This window comes from Poromitra crassiceps (genome assembly GCF_964638095.1).
Source record: "Poromitra crassiceps genome assembly, chromosome: 4".
In the NCBI taxonomy this organism is placed as follows: Eukaryota; Metazoa; Chordata; class Actinopteri; order Beryciformes; family Melamphaidae; genus Poromitra; species Poromitra crassiceps.
Window position 1 is genome coordinate 76,304,960 of NC_139626.1, and position 18,137 is coordinate 76,323,096.

Genomic DNA, 18,137 nt, shown 5'->3' on the forward strand with positions numbered 1-18,137 from the left:
TCGATCAGATCTAGATTGTTCGAAAAAATTACTCTAAAAATTACTATATTCGATATTGTGAAAAATATTGCGAAATTCGATATGATTGAAAAACGCCTATAGCACACACCATGCCCACAGTCGGCCGTCAGCCATGTCTAGGCATCTGTAGCTCTAGTATTTGCTGTGTGTTTAAAAGTTTTAAGGATAAACATCCTTCTGAAAATAAGTAATTATTTTCTCTGTATTTTAGGATGAATGAAAACATGAAATTGTCTTCTTCATAAAAACACATACCTTCACAATGTTCATAATGTTTCTATCAGGATGCAGCAGGAGAGAGCGCATGTACCCGAGGTCCTTTGCCACATGTCATCCCCTCAAACTCCCCACCTTTCCTGTCTGCCTACTGTCCTATCAAATAAAGGCAGAAAATGGCCAACCACCCCCCGCCCCCCCCCCCCCTCCCTGCTGCTGGGAACCCGACAGGGTGCAGTGCCACATTTCGTGCTATTCGGCATAGCGCCACCTACTGGCAAACACAAAAATCAGTTTATCTCGAGAACCGTTTGTCCGATCGACTTCAAGCTTGGGGAGTGTGCTTAGTGGGACCTAATGGAGTGCAGTGCAGTGCCGAATTTCATGCAATTCCTCATAGCACCACCTACTGGCAACACAAAAAGTGCTTTATCTTGAAAACCATTCGTAGGAACAACTTCATAACTTGGGCAGTGTGCTTAAGGGGACCCGTCAGAGTGCAGTGCTGGATTTCATGCAATTCGGCATAATGCCACCTACTGGCAACACAAAAAGTGGTTTATCTTGAGAATCATTCATGTGATCGACTTCAAACTGGGAGTGTATGCTGCTGGGAACTCCCCAGAACACAGACCTTACATACACAACACAATACTGGGCCGGAGTCCCAGCAAACTAGATTTGAAGGCTGCGCAGCGGCCTGATAATCTAGTGCATGGTTCCCAAACTTTTCCACCCAAGTACCCCTATGTACCAAACCAAATTTCCCAGAGACCACTTCCACTGCGTATACCACCCCCCACACATAAAATAAAATGTGCTGATTTAACCATGCTATAGCAGCAGAAGGGCTAAATAACAATATAAGGCTACAAGCTTGTTGAAAATGGACACACACGGACACACACACACACACACACCTACACCTGCCAACATTAGGCTGTGAAAAAGAGCTACCTTCCTGACAAGTTAGCATGATATGGTTGGTCGAATCGATTCCTTAAAGGGGGATTGACCCCCCCAGATTTCTTGCAAAACGGTATTCTTTTTTTTTTTATAACTTTTTTTATTGGTGATAAAACAGAAACACAGTTCAGTGGCATAAGAGCATGTACATTGATCTGTAGCAAATCACCTGTTTTTTTGTGTACATAAATTATATCATCAAAACTCAAAACATAAGAGAAAAGGACAAACAAGCAAAACAAATTAACTGAACATAGGACAACACCAAAATAGGGGGGGGGGGGAACGGGGGGGGGGGGGGGGATATAGACTCATCAGGGGTTTAGAAATGAATTAGAAGTGAGTATTAAATTGTGAATATACCAGTATATCTGATAGGTCCCATTGAGAATGTTTATATTGGATCTGCACACATTTGCAAAAGGGAAATAAAAAAAAAAAAAATAGAAAAAAGAATGTACATATGAACACACTTAGAGGAATACACCACCACAACCATTCTGGAGACAGAGTTGCAACTATCCCAGCTTCGCTTCTTAGTGTGGAGTATGTAAGTTGTTAAAGTGCTCAATAAAGGGTCCCCATAACTTTAAAAAGCCATCAGTGGATCCTCTAAGGGAGAACTTAATTTTTTCCAAACTTAAAAAGAACATCACATCATTCAGCCAAGTGGAAAAGGAGGGTGGTTTTGGAGATTTCCAGGATAATAATAACCTTCTTTTTGCTAAAAGTGTTGTGAAACTAATAATATCTATATTTCGGGTTGTACATGGTAGGGGTTCACCTGGTTCGCCAAATATGGCTAGTAGGGGGCATGGTTGTAGTGGTGTGTGTAGAACAGTAGATAATGTGTCGAATATTGAAGCCCAGAAACTTTGCAGTTTTGGGCAGGACCAGTACATATGTGTGAGATGTGCATGGGGTTCTCCACAACGGTCACATTTTGGATCAGACTCAGGAAATATTTCAGCCAGTTTGGCTTTACTAAGGTGGACTCTGTGAACCACTTTCAACTGGATTAGACTGAGTCGTGCACATGAAAAGGAGTTGACTCTCTTCAGAACATCTTTCCACCAATCATCCGTCAGCTCCATTGTCAATTCTTCTTCCCATTTGGATTTAGCTTTAAGTGTTTTATCTTCAGTCAAGTTTGTAATATCTGTATAAATATTTGAGATACAACCTTTCTCGTTTGGAGGTCTCGAGATTAGTTTTTCCCATTTTAAACAATTGGGAAGATATGGGAAGGAGTTAAACGTGTTTTTTAGAAACTGACGGATTTGGAGGTAAGCAAAAAAATTGTTACGGGGTAAATTAAATGTAGCACAAAGAGAGTCAAAACTATGGAGTATCTTGTCCTCATAGAGATCTTTAAAACACTTCAGTCCTAAGCTGTACCAATTATTGAATGTTGAATATAGGATTGAATAGTTGTGAATAAGTGGTTTTTTCTAATGGGGCTATGTATGGATGGTAGGGAACATTTATAATGACGTCGAAACTGAATCCAGATTTTTAAGGTTGACAACACTATAGGGTTGGATGAGTGGCAGGACGGAGATAGAGGAAGAGAAGAGAAGACTAAAGCAGGTAAAGAGGATGCTCGACAAGACTGGGCTTCTAAGATGCACCAATTTGTGTCAGGGGCGTGTAACCAGTAATTTATTTTCTGAATGTTTGCTCCCCAGTAATAGTAAAGGAAGTTAGGGAGCGCTAGACCTCCCTCTGTCCTTTTTTTCTGTAAAATGGATTTACTAATTCTGGGCACTTTATTACACCAAATAAAACTGGTTATAATTTGGTCTATAGTCTTGAAAAACTTTTTGGGTAAAAAGATGGGAAGACACTGAAAGAAATATAAAAATTTAGGGAAGATAGCCATTTTAACACATTGCACTCTTCCTGCTAATGATAAGGGCAGACTATTCCAGCGCTGAAGATCGGATTTCATGTTTTTTATTAATGGTACAAGATTGGCATCGTACAAAGAGGATAAGTTAGGCGTGATATTAATACCTAAGTATTTGAAGCCAGAATGAGAGAGGTGGAAAGGAATGTCTTTTTGTTGAATCTGTAGAGCAGGGGTATTTATAGGAAAACATTCACTTTTATTGAAATTCAACTTATAACCGGAAAAATAACCAAAATCTTTTAGAATTTCTACAGCAGCGGGAATGGAATGTATAGGATCTTCTATGTAGAGCACAAGGTCGTCTGCATATAAGGAAACCTTGTACTCTGTACCATGTCGCGTAATGCCCCGAATATTAGGTGATGTTTTAAGAGCAATTGACAGAGGTTCAATTGCAATAGCGAAAAGCAGTGCAGACAGAGGACATCCTTGACGTGCCCCTCTAGAGAGGTGAAAAAAGGGAGAGTGCAATGAGTTTGTGTTGACACTGGCCATTGGTTTTGAATATAGCAGTTGGATCCAACTTACAATGGTGTCACCAAATCCGAATCTACGTAAAACTGAAAAAAGGTAAGGCCACTCTATTCGGTCGAACGCCTTCTCTGCATCCAGAGAGACAATTACTTCTGGGGGGAGAGATGGGTTCGACGTGTGAATAATGTTTAAAAGTTTCCTGATATTAGAGAACAAGTGTCGACCTCTAATAAAGCCTGTCTGGTCTGCCGAAATTAACTCTGGTAGGACAGATTCAAGACGTTGTGCTAAAACTTTGGCTAAGATTTTTGGTTCTTGATTTAGAAGTGAGATGGGGCGGTAAGATCCACAGTCAGTGGGTTCTTTCTCTTTTTTTAAAAGGAGTACTATAGTTGCTTGTGTGAGTGATAGTGGTAAATAATTGTTTTCTAGTGATTCATTGAAGACTTTTAGCAGAATTGGAGCTAGTTTGTCACTGAATTTCTTGTAAAATTCAGCCACATAGCCGTCTGGGCCTGGAGCTTTGCCATTGCGTAAAGATCTGATAGCTGTGACAATTTCTTGGAGTTCTATAGGTTTGTCAAGTTTGGTTTTTTCTTCGCGGTCAATTGTTGGGAAAATGAGATTACCTAAAAAATTGTCCATTTTGTTTTCATTACTTGGTTGTGATTTATACAAGGAGGAGTAATATGATTGAAATACTTTGTTTATTTCATGGGGATCGGATGTAATTTGATTGGAGTTGTCTTTGATTTGTGGAATTAGGCGAGAGGCGGCTTGACGTTTAAGCTGATGGGCAAGAAGTCTACTGCCTTTGTCTCCGTATTCATATGAGGAGCCTCGGGCCAGTAGTAGAAGGCGTTCTGTATTATTTGTAGAAAGAATATTAAATTCAGATTGTAAACCAACTCTTTCTTTAAGAAGTTGTGGTGATGGATTTGTGGCATATTGTCTGTCCAGTGTGGATATTGCAGCAGTGAGGTCGGTGAGAAGTTTGTTGCGCTTCTTTTTATCGTAGGATGCAAAAGCTATTATTTCACCTCGTAAAACCGCCTTTAACGTTTCCCATAACAGTGAATAGGAGACTAAGTCAGATTTGTTTTCTACCAAGAAATTGTCTATAGATTCAGAAATTTTGGTATAAAACTCTTTATCTCTGAGTAGCAAAGCATCCAGGCGCCAGGGAGGACGTTTTCTAACATTAAGAGGAAATGAAATGTCTAATTGAAGTGGTGCGTGGTCAGAAATAACTATAGCCAGGTATTCTACAGAAGTAACGGAACTGAGGAAGTATCTATCAATAAAAAAAAAATCTATCCGAGAAAATGCTTGGTGTACATGTGAGTAAAAAGAAAAACTTTTAGATAATGGATTCAGTGATCTCCAGGGGTCAACGCACCCGTTGTCTTCCATAAAGGTTGACAGAGACTTACTCATTTTCGATACGGTTGTATTTTTGGGGTTGGAACGGTCAAGTAAGGGATTGAAAACCAAATTTAGATCACCTCCAAAAATAAGCTTGTGAGTATTTAATTCTGGAAGGCGGGACAAAAGTCTAATCATGAATCCATTATCGTCCCAGTTAGGAGCGTATACGTTCACAAGTACAACTGGAGTTTGGAATAGACTACCTTTCACAATGATGTATCTTCCATTCGGATCTGATATAGTATCTGAGGCTGTAAATTGAATTGCTTTACTAATCAATATTGCTACACCTCTAGCTCTTGTGTTGAATTTTGAATGGAAGATTTGGCTGATCCAAGGTTTGTATAGTCTCTTTTGGTCATCCTTTTTTAAATGGGTTTCTTGTAAGAATATGAGGTGTGCTTTTAATGCTTTAATATGAGTGTACACTCTGCATCGTTTTATTGGGCTATTCAGTCCACACACATTCCAGCTAAGCATCTTAACTGAAGAATTTTGTATGTTTCTTGGGTTATCTGACATAATGTGGACTATAAGCTGTGTTCCTTACAGAACCAAGGCAGCTGGCATTGTTCAAACTGTAAAGAAAATAACAACTCCTAATTTCCATATGAAGTTCAAGAAGAGAATAGCCCTGACAGTGAGTCTAACATAAATAGGCAAGCAAAGCTCAAAGAAAACATAGGGAATAGGAAACAGGACAAAAATATACATACCGAAAAGAAAAACAACAAAAATAATAAAAACAAACATAGGTCCTAAGTTCTCCCATAAAAAAATAATAATGGGGAACTGCAGGCAAAAGGCATATGGCCTATAGTACCACCGGTGCATACTCTTCTCTTCTGCAGAGAGGGTGGCTCTCTTTCAAAGTGTATAAGAATTCTTTCATCAAATCATGTATTCATTAGTATGCATATATATCATACATGCACGCTAATTAACACATGTACACATTGCATGCATGCGCGTATCGATGCGCATGCAATGTGTAGGCTTATTGGTGGGCTGTACATTAACAAAAGGTGTATTCAAAACAAACTATCAAACATGTTTACACAGTATTTCTTTCCCTTCCTTTCCCTTTTTTTTTACTTTCTCTCTCTTTTTTCAAATAGAGTTCTTTTTTTTGTGTGTAGTGTTAATTCTGAAATAATACATAATGCTCTTTATGTTTAGCGAGTGTTGTGTCAGTTGATTGCCTGAGCAATATGAGTTGAGCTCTAAGGTGGCAAGTCCCAGACCAGCATCATTTTGAAATCATCAAGACATTGACAGCACGCACATACACTCTCTCTCACATACACACACGCGCACGCACACGCACACGCACACGCACACGCACACGCACACACACACACACACACACACACACACACACACACACACGCACACACACGCACACACACACACACCCCCAGAGGCACTGTAAAATGTGTCATGAGTTACAAATACAGTTTTGGATAGGGCATGCTGGCAGATGGTGGGTTAATGTTTACATTTAATGAGAAAGAAAAAATAAATAAATAAAAAAAGGGGGGGGGGAGCAGGAGAGGGAAAAAGGTGTAGACAGGTGTGGAAACAAAAAACAAACAAAAAAATCTCCATTGTCCATACTTTTTCTTCTTCTTCATAAATCAACCAGCTTTTGCATCATGAGGTAAAGTAATGGGAGGAGGATGTAAAAAAAAAAAAAAAAAAAAAAAAAAATCTGTCCGTTTAGTGTTTATCCTGGTCAGAGCACAGTTAAGCTCACCATTTGTTATGTCTCAGTCACAAATTTGATGAACAGCCTGTCATGTTCCTCCGCTTCCAATGCCTGTGTGTAGCGTTATGTGTGTCTGTAGTCACTCACCCCAGTGGTCATGGTAAAAGGTTTGAGCATCAGCAGGGTTGTCAAAGAAGAAAACCTGATCATTCATGTGTACCCGGAGCCGAGCTGGATGTAGTAGAGTGAATCGGACGTTTTTCTTGTAGAGGTTGGCTTTCACGTTGTTGAAGGCTGTGCGTCTTCTAGCCAGGCTTGCGCTGAAGTCGGGGGAAAAGCAGGAACTTATGACCACGAAAGGTCATGTCTTGGCGTCGTTTGGTCATCACCAGCTCTTTATGTTGGTAGTAGTGGAACCGGACGATGAGCGCTCTGGGTCCTCTGTTGCTCCCTCCGTCTTCGGTCGCTCTGCCTAGCCGATGTGCTCTGTCCAGTGACAGTGGAGGCGAGAAAGAATCTACACCAAGCATTTCAGTGAAAAACGTTGTCATGAATTTCACCGTGTCTAATCCTTCTAGCTTTTCAGGAAGTCCCACTATTCTCACGTTTGAACGACGTGAACGGTTTTCTAGTTCATCAATTTTATCCAGCAGCTTTTCATTTTGCGATTTCAGTGCGCTGTAGCAGGAGTCCAGTTCAACGAGTTTATCACTGTGGTCAGAGAGTGACGTTTCCACCTGTGTAATACGCTGATTTTGTGCGTTGATAGTTGTTTTGATAGATTCTAGTGTCACGTTGACCGGAGTTATAGCGGCGTTCAGCAAAGTTGAGACCTTTGAGGTTATATCGTTGAGAATTGCCGCGCGTAGCTTCTCTAAATCTTGAGGAAGTGGTGTGTCCAGGGCGCATTCTTCAGGAGTAGCGCTGGCGTCTTGGCTTGGCGTGGTCGTAGCTAGTTGGCTAGCACTAGCAACTTCTTCAGTAATGTCAAGCTTGGGTTTAACGCCCTTTCTGGAGGAAGGCATAGCCAGTAATGGACAGCGTGTATGTTGGCGAAGGTTTGGCTCGGGTTGAGCTTGAATACTGGTCACCAAAGTTAGAAAGAATTCAAAGTAAAATGTTTGTTTGTAGAGCCACCTTGCGTCTCTGCCTCCTACCTTCGCATGCTCAACTGGAAGTCGCAAAACGGTATTCTACTGGATTTGAAAACTCTGCATGCAAGATGGCTGCCTATACTCCCTTCTGTACCCTGGCAGAATAAACTATCATAACTTGGCCAATAAGTATGTAAAATACAAAATAAAACAAATTGTAATGTCTTTATTTGTTGTAGAATGCAGAGGACATCTAACTGTTTAGTTAAACTTGCATTCAAGGAATATTGTAATTACTGCGGTCCTCTAAAGATAACGTAAGTGGCTCGAGACTGTTTCGTCCAAACCCATTCGCTTTGCGCCAGAACACAATTGATTTGAGGGTGGAACACGGCAGGATTGGCCAACGCCAACGGCAGTGCCCAGAACTGTCAAATCAAATCATCGACAGATGGCCTGCCTCCCAGTATTTTCAGAGTATCAGAGATAGAGAGCGATAAATGATCAATACAGCCACCTTATAAACAACAAACTAACGCTGGTGATCCGTATGGAAACAGTGTTACTCGAAATGGTTAAAAGTTATATCAATTTGGTCATTCAGTGGCATTTTACTGCCATACTAGCTAGTCGCTAACATTAGCCACAGTAGGCGATTACCCATGGATGCATTGCTCTTAAAGGGCTTGAGCCGCGTGAACTACAGTAATAATCACATGGGGGGAAAAAACATTTTTCACATGAGTGGGGCACGCGCAAATACCACCGTGACGTCATGATGTACCAAATCTCCCATTCATTTGAGGGCACAAAAAAAGCAGGTTTGAACTCATAGAGGGAACTTATGTTGCTGAAATGATAGGGGTTTGTAAAATTGTGACAGATTGGTCTCAAATGTGGAAATTTTGACCAGAATCCTTCACATACCACCCCAAAAGCCATATATATTGGTTAAAAGCTGAAAAAAAGTGTTTTGGGGTAAGTTACACTTTAAGGGCCCTATCGTTGTACGGCGCTATCGTTTGCGTTGCGTTTGCACGCCTCTTTGCTATCTTCCCAGCGTCTTAAAGTCCCTGGAAACCAAAATCCACAAAAACCTTCTAACTATTAAATTTAGGGTCTTATGTGCGTAATTGTGTGCCTCAGAAAGTAAGTTGACATTACTTTCAACCCTAACCCCAAAAATCGACACTTTTCTACAAGGTCTGGATTTCCATTTCCTCATTGAAGACAGCAGTGCGCGCGGTGCTAAAATGCATGATCTTATCACGTCATAAGATTTAATCGAATCACACACACGCATGCACGCACGCGCGCACACACACACTGACACACACAGTAGCGCTGTGCACTCGCAGCGCAGAGATCTCTTCCTCTCTGTAAACCCTCTCTGTCTGTGCTATGCGTCGAGCAACGCGCGAACACACACACACACTCCATCTCTCTTTCCTTCTCTCTCTCTCTCTCTCCTTCTCTCTCTCTCTCTCTCCGTTAACGGAGAGAGAGGTCTCCTCCAAGCAGGTCTCCTCCAGCAGGTCTGCTCCGAGAGAGAGAGAGAGAGGAGACCTGCTGCAGACGGGACACGCCCACACAGTCCGCGGGAGAATATACACTCTAAAATCTAATTGATTCTCATGACTTTTGCCATGACTGTCAAACCTAAATTTATATACTTTGCGACGTTCATCATCGTTCAAATTTGGCTGGTGGCTTATTAACATAGGTTCCTGTGATGTGATGAACTCAAAATGCTAAATAATAAAAAAATATTTCTGGTTTCCAGGGACTTTAAGCTATCGTCTGCCTCCACCGTCTAGTTTTGCGCTGGGATGACGCAGGTGTAGGCATGGTCCAGGCGTGTCCGTAGGCCTCTAGCCTATCACCTGTCTCGCGCAAGTGTCATTTAGCGCTCTGGCAAGATACCGTCAGTATGTTCCGAGCGCAAAGAGAGGTTTGGGCGTTGCCCGTTCCAAAATAGGCGTTCCAGCGCAATGTGTTAGAAAAAAATCGCCTTGGGTGCTCTCAATTTTAACGCGAGGAAATAGCTGGTCTTAGCGCAAACGCAGACATACGCCTGACCACAGACAGTCTCCACATCTCCGTGCAGTGCAGGAAATCCTTGCTTGGATCCATTTACGCACGGCATGGATGTCACTCTCCACTCGGCCTGCACATATACTCTTCTCTCCTCGGAATGCCACGTTGATTTTCAACTATAGCCCAGTAGCGGCTGGTGATCCAAAATGTTGGTGGGGCGCAAGTGAGAGGGACCTCAGACCCCCTAGGGAACTCCGGGGACATCCTCCCCAGGAAGATTTTTTTTAAATATCAGCTTTAAAATGTGGATTTAGTCAATTTTAGCATGAGAATATAGGGAACATCTCACCATAGAATTAATCTTACTGCTACAAAAGTAATGTAGACACATCAGTTCAGGGCACAAAAATAATAACCATTTAAGAGAGTAGAAAGCCAGTTAACAAACAAGACAAAATACTGTTGTACTTGAAGAAATTAACACGACCAGTTAGTTAGACTGTTAGAAGAAGACAATATGACAAGAAAAATATTACAAGTACAGTCTTTAATTCTTTCAAGAAAAAGATATGCATTTTGATGAAGCATTCTCTGTGATAAAGTAAAAAAAGAAGAAGAGAGAACTTACATTTCTATTCTTGCTCAAAATGTATTAATTCAAGCACTTTCAATGACCCACTGTCTATGTAGGTCTATTTTGAATGAATGAATGAGCTTTATTTGTCACTGTTACAAAAAAAACAAGTTTAAGAACAAAATTGAAGCAATCCCTTAGGTGCATTAGACAAGACAATACAATAAGTCAAGGTAATAAAGATGAGGTATTTAGTAAAAAGTAAAAAAAAAAAGTAAAAACTTTCAATGCCTTGATTTCTGTCTCTCAAATTCAGAAACTAAGATGGGCAGTTACTTTTTGTACATAAATTTTGCCCTTCTGTCCTTGAGAGATGCAAATCGCTCAATGACTCTATGGTTAAAGTCGGGGATGCTTTTGACAAGCTTCTTCTCCAAGCATAGCCAATGCATTAAGACGATGCTGTGTCATTGTGTTCCTGAGGAAATTCTTGATTCTCTTCAGTGTTGAAAAGCATCTTTCAGATTCAGCTGTCATCATTGGAGTTGTGATGAGGATCTTCAGCAAAGCCACAGTCTCTGAGAAGCAGGGGCGGTTTTAGCATCAGAGCTTTGGGTGGGCTCAGCCCACCCAAAGGTCATGGACCACTGAACCCCTAGGGGGTCCGGGGTCATGCCCCCCGGAAGAAAATTTTGTACAGTTTCAAGTAAAAATGGATCAAACTGACGCACTTTGAGATCAAAATGAAGACACTAGATCTATGAAGAACTACACACATCAATATCTTCTTTACCGTTCTGTGGTTTTACAGCGATGAAAAAATAATTGTTTCCCTATATATACTATATATATTCGGCATACAGGTTACTATATGGTAGAATTATGCTTGCATAAATAATCCCAAAATCACTTCAGGGGAGTTTCAAGTAAAGTAACATTTTGCTTTGTAGGCAAAACAAAAGTAAAATTAAATCAAAAGGGAACTTCCTAACTTATTGGCTGGAATAATATTCCGACAAGATAATAATATACTGTAAGCACTAAAGCAGGAGTTTGCAGTCAACTAGTTGAAATTAATATGTGGCAGTATTTGTGGGGGTCAAAATCTATGTAGGGTGTACCACCACAAATAGATCAGTGTATGGGAAACACTGACTATTAAATTGTGTGACTAGAAAGACACCAATAAATCTGAGAAAATGTACTGTAATTTTGAACAACAGCACTACAACGGTGGCATTACAAATGGTATTATGAAATTATTGTGGGAAAAAACAAGAATGCCACTTTTTTTCATGAACTTTAAGCAGAAAATTAAAAAATAGTTTTAAAGCAAAAATAAATAATAAATAAAGATAATTTTAACAGAAACTGCTACTAACTCATTGAGTGCCAATGACGACTTTAGTCGTCAATTCGGATAGTAACGTTGAGTGCCAATGACGACTAAAGTCGTCAATTGCGTTTTTTGACGGTGGGACGTGGATCAAAGCCAGATCCATCTCCTGTGAAAGTATGGTGCATGTTGAATGTGTAAAAGCTATTTTAGGGACCCATTAGGTGGCGACAGTGCTCTCCAGATTAGAGAAAGGCGAGGAAAAAAGAGAGAAGAAGTCATGAGGAAACGGAAATCGCATCGATATGCATGAAGCATAACGTTAGCTGTGCCTGTGAACAGCAGTCAATCTGCTGCCACAATTGAGCTCCTCCATCTCCGCTGCGATAGCCCCTCCATATGATTTAGTTGCCGACACCAGCGTCTTTCTGAAAAGTTGCATTATTCTCAGCTGGGAGCCGGCGACACGCTGTGAAAAAGCGGGGGGATGCAGCGCACTTTTCAGTGCAGACAGAGCAAACGCAGAGCAAGCAGCAGAGCCCCAGAGACACTCCCACAGAGGAGGAGGAGGGGGGTGGGGCACGCAGAGCAGTATACAACCATTGACAGTAAACACAGACCCAGACAGCAGCAGGCTCGATAGACAGAGAGACAGGCAAACAAGCTAGAATATCTGATGCCCACCAGCAGTAAATCAAGACCAGCAAGAAGGTGTAGGGTCTGCGCATGCAGGGGCCAGCGCTGCTGGTTGCAGCTAAAAAATATTATTTGGCCAAACAAAATTCCTTTGTTTTCACTGTTTTATTGAAGGAAATTATTTTTGAGGTGTCATTACATCAGAAAATATTAGCTTCAGAGTCAATGATGTGCTTGAAATGCTTCATTTCACAAAAGGCTTCTAAATTGAAACGTGTGTTTTTGCTAAAATCAACCTATCTTCTCCGGCTGATAACTAAAGAACGGAAAATGATATCAATAAACTTTTTTTTGTAGATGATAGAAGAGAGTCTCATCGTTCTTTGTGCGTGTTCAGTGTTTACATAGTAATATCACACAATATTCTGTGGGCCTCGAGAAATCACTGAAAACGCTCTGAAACTCTGGGACTGGGAGCGTCCGTTCTCCAAAAGTGGCTGGCACTCAATGAGCTAATGACCACCATGGATTTGGAGAGAATTTTTTTTTTTTTTTTTTTTGGGTGGGCTGAGACTATTTTTGGGTGGGCTAAAGCCCACCCAAAAAAGGCCTAGAACCGCCCCTGCTCTGCATGTAAAATAGAAAATAAAATGGCTTGTCAGCCCATGTGTGGACTGTTCTGGCTATTGACATTATTGTCAATAAAGATTTGTTTGAAAGCTCAGAAGTTTTGTTTCCTTCTCTTGCTCTCTCTCACACATACACTGTCCAGTGACCAACCTGTGAGCTGTGGCCCTCTTGTGGTCTGCGGAGGTATTGCAAGTGGGCCGCCAAATCATTTGGATTGTGTGTGTGTGTTTACATTAAACACATTTTAAAACCCCTTGCTGATGGACAGCTCCTTGAAAACTGTAAAACTGAAAATGCTGAACATGTTTCAGATGCTGTGTTAGTGACTGTGGAAAAATATAAAGTGCTGAGTACACATTCTTTTTTATGGAGTTGGAGGTGGGCTGCAAAAAGTTTTGAGATTTTCAAGTGGGCCCTGAGTTGGAAAAGGTTGGGAACTGCTAGTCAGCAGTAATAACAAGCTAACAGCAAAAACTATATAACCTTAAATCAGAACAAAGCAGGCAGCTGAAGATGAGCGGATATTTCCTGCCATTGTTTTTCCTCATTCATATCAGACATGATAGGAGGAGGAAACCAAGTAGTTACTTATAACATTTTCAACATTTGAATAGGCGCCGAACCAAAACACGTTTATTACAGATTTATGACTTGACACATAGTGCTGAGCTCCATCTCAAATTAACCTTCAGGTTCCCAGCTTTCAGATGATGTGCCACTTCTATATGGCATAATACTGTTGACCAGCTATCTTACTAAATATCCCCTGTCCTCTGTTAAGAAAAATAGACCAAAATGTGTGCCTGGTAGGGAAGGGTGGGGTAGAAAAGGAATTGTCAGTGGACCTGCACCCTGCTGGTTTGCCTCCTATCTATCTAATAACTCCTACCAGTTATCCTGGAGGATATCTCTGTCCAGAACATGCACTCTTAACTCTGTGTGTGTGTGTGTGTGTGTGTGTGTGTGTGTGTGTGTGTGAGTGTGTGTGTGTGTGTGTGTGTGTGTGTGTGTGTGTGTGTGTGTGTGTGTGTGTGTGTGTGTGTGTGTGTGTGTGCGTGTGTGTCCGTGTGTGTGCGTGCATGCGCGTGCATGCGTGCATGCATGCGTGTCTCTCAATGTTTTCTCCACAGAGTTTCCCATCAAAGCAAAGAGGTTCCCAGTGGTCAGTCTGCCCAGGAGCATCAGACAGACTTGGACTCCATATTTATGGTGTGTAAATAAATAAATGAACAACAACACCTTTGACTTTACATTTTACTTCAGCTACAAATGAAATACAAAACAACCTCCAACAAGTCTCCAAGCTGCACTCTTTAGAGCAGCGGACTTTCACTCTATGATGGATCTGATGTTGTGTTCCATGACTTCAGTCAGAAAGTTAAATTCATATGTTGCAGCTGCTTGAGGAGAACATCGTCACCTTTGTGAAGAAGGAGCTGAAAAGGTTCAAGAGGGTTCTGAATGCAGAGTACCAAGAATACTCAGAGAGTCAGAGGGAGGATGAGGAGGTTGTAGATGGTGAGGAGGAACAGCAGAGGAGGAGCAGCAGAGAGGCTTTTCTAAACATCACACTGCTCTTCCTGAGGAGAATGAAGCAAGAGGAGCTGGCTGAGGAGCTGCAGAGAAGTAAGAGGCTTTAACAGCTTTAACATCATGGAGAGAGATGGTGGAGAATGCGTGATGCATTGTCTGTTAGAGTCAGTTTTTGTTTTCAAGACAATGACGCCACCTATAGGTGAAAGATTGGCAAAATAATATAGGAGCAAATCATTTGGGACGCCCCATCTAATTAATTTGAATCAGGTGTGCAAGCCGTAGCTGGAAGATGACGTCTGAGTTCTCAATCGCAACAAAGACAAAAAGTAGAATATGATCAAAACAAGTGTATAAAAAGGAGAACATTTTGAGTTTTTCTCCTTTTGATTTCTTTTGACTTGTAAAGACCTGTTTTACTTTTCAGAATGTATTTGAGTCATTATTTGTTTGGAATAAGCCAAATAATCTAAGCCAACAAGAACACAAGATCAACAAACTGCAAGTAGCCTACCTTTGTGTTGGAACTTTATGGCATATAGTGGCTATAGTTTAAAATCAAATAAGCCATAACAATGTCCAAACTCTCAAAATCTAAACATTTGCCAAACAAGATTTATTCATTTAAAGATTGAAAGGTCAATGAGCGAACTCTCTTTGGATAATCTGGTAAAATTATGAATTTGTTAATGTCAGTGTAATACACTGAACACAGTGGTGCACACTGGGAAACAAAACAGCACCACAGCAGTTGTCTTTCACACTGAGCTGCACACAATCAGGACCTGTTTGTTCACTCACCAGTGATGAGCTGTCATGGAGTGGAGATACACATTTACAAAAACATGTTCACATTTCTCATGTTTCCTGTCGTGATTCTCTGCCAATATCCTCAGTATAGTTAAGACCGATCCTAATACTGGTAGTACAGCTCTCCATTCAACGGGTCCGAAAGTAACAGCTTGATGTGTATAACTCCACCTAGCTTCTGCTACTTTAATTAAGCTGTAGGACAGGAACGATTAGCCTACCTCTAACTGCCGGGTGTTTATTCCAAACTTCTTGCCCCGCTTCCACTGACTAGCGGCCTCGGCTGAATAGCCTGGAGCCGGGCGTAACTAGAACAGTCAAGTCTGTTTTTATGGCAGCTCGTTCCCTTATGAATCTTGCACTTGTTATCGACTAGGAAATGTTTATTGACTTAGACAAAGTAGTCAAAGGGGCACTGCTATTTTAACTGAGCCAGGATAACCCTTAAGAACCTTAGAATGTTACACGCACCTTTAGCCATATGATTACCATCAAGGGAAAATATACATAATTCATTGTCCACTTCAATACTTTAAATCCAATTGAATTGTTTTATTTTAAAGCTTTAGCAGGGTACAGCACTAGCATTGATTATACAACTGATTTCATTCAGTAATTCAGTTACATACAATATCATTTTATAGAGACTAATTAACTAATGCCAATGGTGGTATACTCATCAAGTTACTTTGGGTGGAGAGAGGATGAGCGCAAGGTCCCCAGCCGGGGCCCTTCTCCGCTGAGCAGCGAGTGTCCTGGGGAAAGCTCCTTGCTTAAGACTCAGAGGCGGCCGCCTCATTGAGTTCCCGACTTCCTTACTGACTCAGAGGCGAGCAGAGAGTGATGCACAGAGTCCAAAAGTATTCCAAAGTCTTTAAGGGGAATGGTCCAGTCCGCGATTCATGCTCTGTCCTTGTGCGCAACTTTGAAATAATCCTCTGTGTGTACTCCGTTGGAAAATGCTCGCAATCCTTAATCCATTTACAAGATCCAGAGTGAAGTCTCCCGTCCAGGGAGAGCTCCGTAGCAGCTTGCGAACTGGCCCTGTTTGAGCCAGAGCTCCTCGGTTTTATACCGTCCTATGGCAAGTCATCGCGACTCATTCGCCCATATTCGGCTATTCCTTCCTACGTGTTTCCTGTGCGACTCTTATAATTCCTTATAAGGTTTTTCCTTCTGACTTGTTTCCTGTGCGACTCAGCCCCCCATATATGGGACATCCTGCTTCGTTAAATGGACTACTGTGAATGGCTACATCCTTTTCTCCACTCTCTCCACTATAGAGAATCATACATTGAGAATGTAGCTCACTGGATCACAGCTCCTTCATACACTGCTCCTCATTACAGCCTGCATGACAACACAGCATCGGAATGTGCTCCATCTGGGACCAATTACACGGCTTGACTCTTTACTCTGTTTCTCTGAATTTCATTCATGGTAACAGTTGATTACATTTCCCTGGGATATATTTAATACTTCAGTTACAAGAGGTTATTACATTTGTTAATCATCATTAATTATTCGCTCACACTTTAGCTTCCAGCAACAAGCATTTGGTTATCATACGGCAGTTCTTAGGGGATCATTCACTGTCTTTTGATCACACGGCGCGCCGGGTCAATCCGGTTAGCGGGGTAGCGATCCTTGTCAGGTGATCTGCGGCTCTTATCAGGTGCCCAGCGAGCTGACCTCATAACCTTAGGTCGCTGACCCATCATCGGCAGCGACCTTCTCGACACCCCCTCCTCGAGATCAGCTCCAGCACCAGCATCCCCCTTACGGTTATATTCCTTTTTGTGTTGATCGTAGAGAGACCCCGAGATGTTGACTACCAGGGGGCTTGCTGCATCGCCGTATACATCCAGTACGTCTTCTCCCACCCGTCTCGAGGGCCTCCTCCACACATCCGTAACCTGGTAGGGTGATGTAAGATAGAAAGGGGACGCCAGGGGGAGGAGTGGGGAGAAGGGGGGGGAAAGTGGGGAGAAGAGGGGGGGGGGGGAAATCGGGGAGATCGGGGAGAGATGTGGGGGAGGCATCGCCCAGTCCGGAGTCTGCGGACGGCCCTGGTCCGGTCCCACTGGGGTCGGGGGATCCCAATCTGGTGTGCTCACCTCCGAATAAGCATATGCACTGTTGGTCACCTCTTTGGTCAAAATGTGTTGTACCTCAGAGGAAAAGTCAACGGTAGAGGTACTGCTGGGGCCCTCTTCCACCGCTTGGTCCATGCGCCTGGTATGAGGTGCTGGCGGGGGAAGAGGCCCAATATTTTTCTTCTTGCTTGCCTGTTTCTTCCGGCTGAGGTCCTTGTCCCCCACCCGTATAGTTGTAGGTGGGTGGGCGAGAGCGGCAAGTTCCTTTATTATCTCCTCGGCCCTCTCCCCTTCCCCGGACGATCCCTCATCCGTCAGGGGTAGAGGTGTCGTCATGGCGGCACTATTGTTGGAGCTTGTGTCTTGTGCTGTGACATTGACTAATGCCCTTGGCCGCGGTACCTTGCGGATAGGCTGAGTGTCGACCGAAAATGGGCCGGTGTCATTCTCGCTCCGGCCTTGCGGGTCCTCCGTTTGGGTGGCGGTCGAAACCATTTCTGTGGGAGCTGTTGGCGGCCGCACCAATTCACCGATGGCCCCGAAACGGCCATCCCCCAAATGGGTTGAGGATACCCGTGTACCATCAGGAAACCTCCATATTTTGGTGTATGCCGGGAAGAAGATTAAGTTCGCGTAGGCCAAAGCTCCAGGGGTGTGGGCCATTTT

The 18,137-nt window shown here is 42.4% G+C and overlaps 1 protein-coding gene across 1 annotated transcript in view; it reads left to right on the forward strand.

Annotated features, from left to right (window-relative positions):
- LOC310775946 (uncharacterized protein) overlaps nt 1–18,137 on the forward strand; it is a gene marked incomplete at both ends in the record, with an annotated part of 94,887 nt that overhangs the window by 16,333 nt on the left and 60,417 nt on the right. Inside the window, 2 exons of the mRNA XM_083636069.1 lie at nt 14,163–14,241; nt 14,430–14,658. Coding sequence (XP_083492195.1) covers nt 14,163–14,241; nt 14,430–14,658 — 308 coding nt within the window. The remainder of the gene's footprint in view (nt 1–14,162; nt 14,242–14,429; nt 14,659–18,137) is intronic.